Genomic DNA, 3,545 nt, shown 5'->3' with positions numbered 1-3,545 from the left:
CGGAAAGGGCTGTCAGGGTTGGAAGGGGCTGCCCAGGGAGGGGGGAGTCCCCATCCCGGGAGGGGTTTCAGAGCCGTGTGGACGAGGTGCTGAGGGACAGGGGTCAGTGGTGGGCTGGGCAGTGCTGGGGTGATGGTTGGACTGGGTGGGCTTAAAGGGCTTTTCGAACCCAAAAGATTCCGGGAAGCAGAAGTGATCCCAGAGTACCTGCGGTATTTCTTACCCCCACAGCAGGGGTTTCTGTAAATACCCTACCCATCGGTTTTTCTAAGAGCAGCACCACTTGCTCTGGCCATGAGGAAACCACCACAACCGGGATGGCAGAGAGGCTCTCCGGGGGCACAGGCTGGATGCCCAGAGGTGACGGCAGCTGGATGTCATCCCCCCTCCCTCCACCCAGGGAAGAGTCTGCGCTGCTTTTGTAACACAGCGACCCGGCAGCAGAGCTGCAGGCAGCACGGCAAGCCCCGGCTGCACACTCCCTCCCGCCCTCAGCCCCGAGGCACGTCAGAGGGGACAGAGACTAAATCCTGCATTTTCCCACGTTCCCAGGAAAACCTTTGCTGGCTCACGCAGCTGACCGGTCCCGTGGTCAATGGCACTCCTGTCCTTACAGAGCTACTGGATGAGGACTCTGTGGGACAAAATCAACGTGGGCCGTTCGTTCCTTGGGAAAGACCATCTTCAAACGCCACCAAGTAATTTTCCTGGACACAGTAATTACAGAAATCCAAACGTCACGATGAACCATGCGTTTATTATGCCGGCCTACAGAGACCTGCACTGCCCTTCGCCCCCCAAGGCTGCGGCTGAGGGGAGTGTGGCAGGGGTCTCCTCCAGACAGCAGGCGATACGGTTATGCTACGGCAGCTGGGACAAAACTGCATTTCACCAGTTCGCTCTACCTGGCGCCCCCGTTAACAAGAGGTTGATGTGCAGGAATCTGGGTCTTCCACCCCAAATTCAGTTGCACCACATGAGGGGTACCCGTGGCGTTGGCTGGCGCGGGCTCAGTGGGGCAGCAGACCTACGCTGTCCTCCCCACATCTCCCAACTTCAGCGTCCAAGGGATGTTGGATCTGGTGGGCAAGCCATCAGGAAAGGCAGAATCCCACAGCCGAGTCCGTTCCCGGGGGCACGGGGTGGAGCCGGAGGCTGGGCCCATGATGTGCTGGCAGGAGGGAATTTCTTTTTTCAGACAACTTCCAGGTTCAGCGTTCGCCCGGGAGCTGATGGCAGCTACTCATGGAGCTCTGGGGAACCTTTTCAAGAGCTCAGGCTTGTCCCTGCAGCCCTCAGTCCCATTTTCACGTGACAAGGAGCTTGGGATACTTACACAAAACATGTTCTCGCTCTCCCTGTCACACACAGTATTTTTGAATCAAGTTCATTAGATTTGGGTCATATTCAACATCCAGAACGGAGACACCCAGCGAGAGCCGGGTTAGCAGCCGGTTTGAGATAAAGCAGCGGGGTTTTTTGTAAAGCTTGTCTGAAACCCAAAGTGCAGATAAAAGCTTGCTCTGGTCCCCTTGGCTCCGTAGGATTTCTTATCACTAGTGGATTCAAGTGTTTCCGCACCTCCCCTACCACTTCCTACTCTTGCCGGAGTTCGCCCTTTTAATTGCCTTTAGGAGTTTCACAGCAATTGAGCTCTGGAATACGCACGGCTCCTCTTCCTCAGCTCCTCAGAAGAGCTCTTCGAAAAGGCACATATACAAAAACATTTACTAACTATGAAGTAGAAAAAGACGCGTTTGGCTTGCGAATCGGTGCGGCTTCCTTCACCTGCTTACCCCAGCAGCTCCAGCTGAGGCGCAAGATCCAGTTTTCCTCCCACCTGCAGCTTTCCAGCAGGGCAGAGCAGGGCTCCTCGGGGCAGGGCAACTCCTCCAAGCCCGCACACCGGCTAGCTCTCCGGAGATGGAAACTGCAGGATGCTTGGATCAACTCGCTGCCTTGTCAGCGAAAGCGGGCCCTTTGGAGCAGGGTTTGGAAGAGATGGTAGGTTTCGGCAGTACCGTTTACACTAGGATCTTGCCTTCAACAACAAAAATGTGGATAACTTACTTCCAAGTGCATCACTTTACCCGGATAATACCCCATGATTAACGCAGCCACAAGAATTCCAATTCTCTCCCCCTTCCTGCAGCACCCTAAGTCTTCGGCTACCGGCACCGTCACTCATCCAGGAGTGTCTCGCACACGGACGCGCTGCTCCGCCCGTCTCGGACCTCGCCGTCTCTCTCACGCTTCTGATCAGTATTTTCAATGAGACGAGACCCGTAACGGCACCCACAGGTTTGCCGTCACCGCTCAGGGCCTCCCTTCCAACAACCCCAGTACAGCGTTGAGGCTGCTTTTCCACGCGGACCGTCTGTGTCTCCACAGGCTCAGTTTAAGGCTGACGTCAGCTGAGCAATAAATACAGCAGGATTTTGGGGGGAAAAAAGACGAAGGGATGGATCTGGCATTTGCACAGCGCGTCCATTTACCACTGGTTCAAGCGGACAGTGATGTATCACAACCTGGCAGTCCCCGCGCGACCGCCGACCCGGTCTGTAGCACTCGGTGTCACAAATCATTCCCAGTGAAACGACACATTCCAGCTTTCCACCCCAAAAAACACCACACATGTACACGATCCAATCTACGTACTGGGTCACTCTATCTTGCCCTTGGGGTCCCCAAGCAAAGCCCGAAGCACGAACAAGCTCTGTCAGCACAGCGAGCCGACGGCTGAAGAGCTCAGCCCTGTGGAAAACCTGGTCCTGCTCCACAACAATAAATGGAAAGAAGCCGACTGCTACCAAACTGGGCACAATCTTCAACAGGACGGTAAAGGGTCACTTAGGAAACGCACGCAAAAGGAGCTGTGCTCACTGGGCGTGTGCTGCTTGAACCCCTCCCAGCCCTTGAGGCGTGTTTGGGCATCTCCACAGCAAGGCCTGGAGAGCCCCAAGCCCTCTGCCTCTCCCCACAGGAGGAAGAGTCTCCCGTGGTCAGGGCCGGCCCCTGGCAGGCGCTGCTGCGCTCTGCCCGCAGCCGAGCAACGTGGTGGCTGAGCAGGGTGGCAGCAGGCCGCTGCGGAAGGCTCTGCGCCGGGGACAGCCCACAGCCCCAGGACCAAGGGTGAAGAACCAGTTACCCAGCTTCCAAACGGGAGAGCTCCTGACAGAAGTCGGGAGAGGCAAAACCAGGGGGACGTATCAACACCTAAAAATCCCATTACGAGCATCAGATGGCGGGGTGGGACTTAAGAGGTTTTCTCGGTGGACTCTTGCCCCTTGGCAGGAGGCATCTGAAACTGCGGCACGTAGGGCGCAACGGCTTTGTCCTGGAGGCTGCTTTGGAGAAAGGCATCTAAGCTGGGAGGCGTACGCTGGAGGAACTCCCCACCTCTAAGCAGGTCGGTTGTACGGAACCGACACATCACCCCGGAGCCTTCTGTCACAAAAATGTCACTGTCCCTTTCTTCCAGGGAGGTTATCCCCAAGTAACACAGGCTTCGCTCGGGGCTCTCTCCATCTGCGAAAGCGTCATCC

The 3,545-nt window shown here is 56.4% G+C and overlaps 1 protein-coding gene across 1 annotated transcript in view; it reads right to left on the bottom strand.

The window, feature by feature from the left end:
- Window positions 1-3,256: 3,256 nt before the first annotated feature.
- LEPR (leptin receptor) overlaps window positions 3,257-3,545 on the bottom strand; it is a 31,940-nt gene continuing 31,651 nt past the window's right edge. The window contains exon 19 of the mRNA XM_010160905.1: window positions 3,257-3,543. Within this exon, the coding sequence (XP_010159207.1) occupies window positions 3,257-3,543 (287 nt within the window). The remainder of the gene's footprint in view (window positions 3,544-3,545) is intronic.

The sequence above is a fragment of the Eurypyga helias genome, unplaced genomic scaffold (assembly GCF_000690775.1).
Source record: "Eurypyga helias isolate BGI_N326 unplaced genomic scaffold, ASM69077v1 scaffold21500, whole genome shotgun sequence".
NCBI lineage: Eukaryota > Metazoa > Chordata > Aves > Eurypygiformes > Eurypygidae > Eurypyga > Eurypyga helias.
The sequence above is the reverse complement of the archived record's forward strand: the minus strand, read 5'-3'. Positions and strand labels throughout refer to the sequence as shown.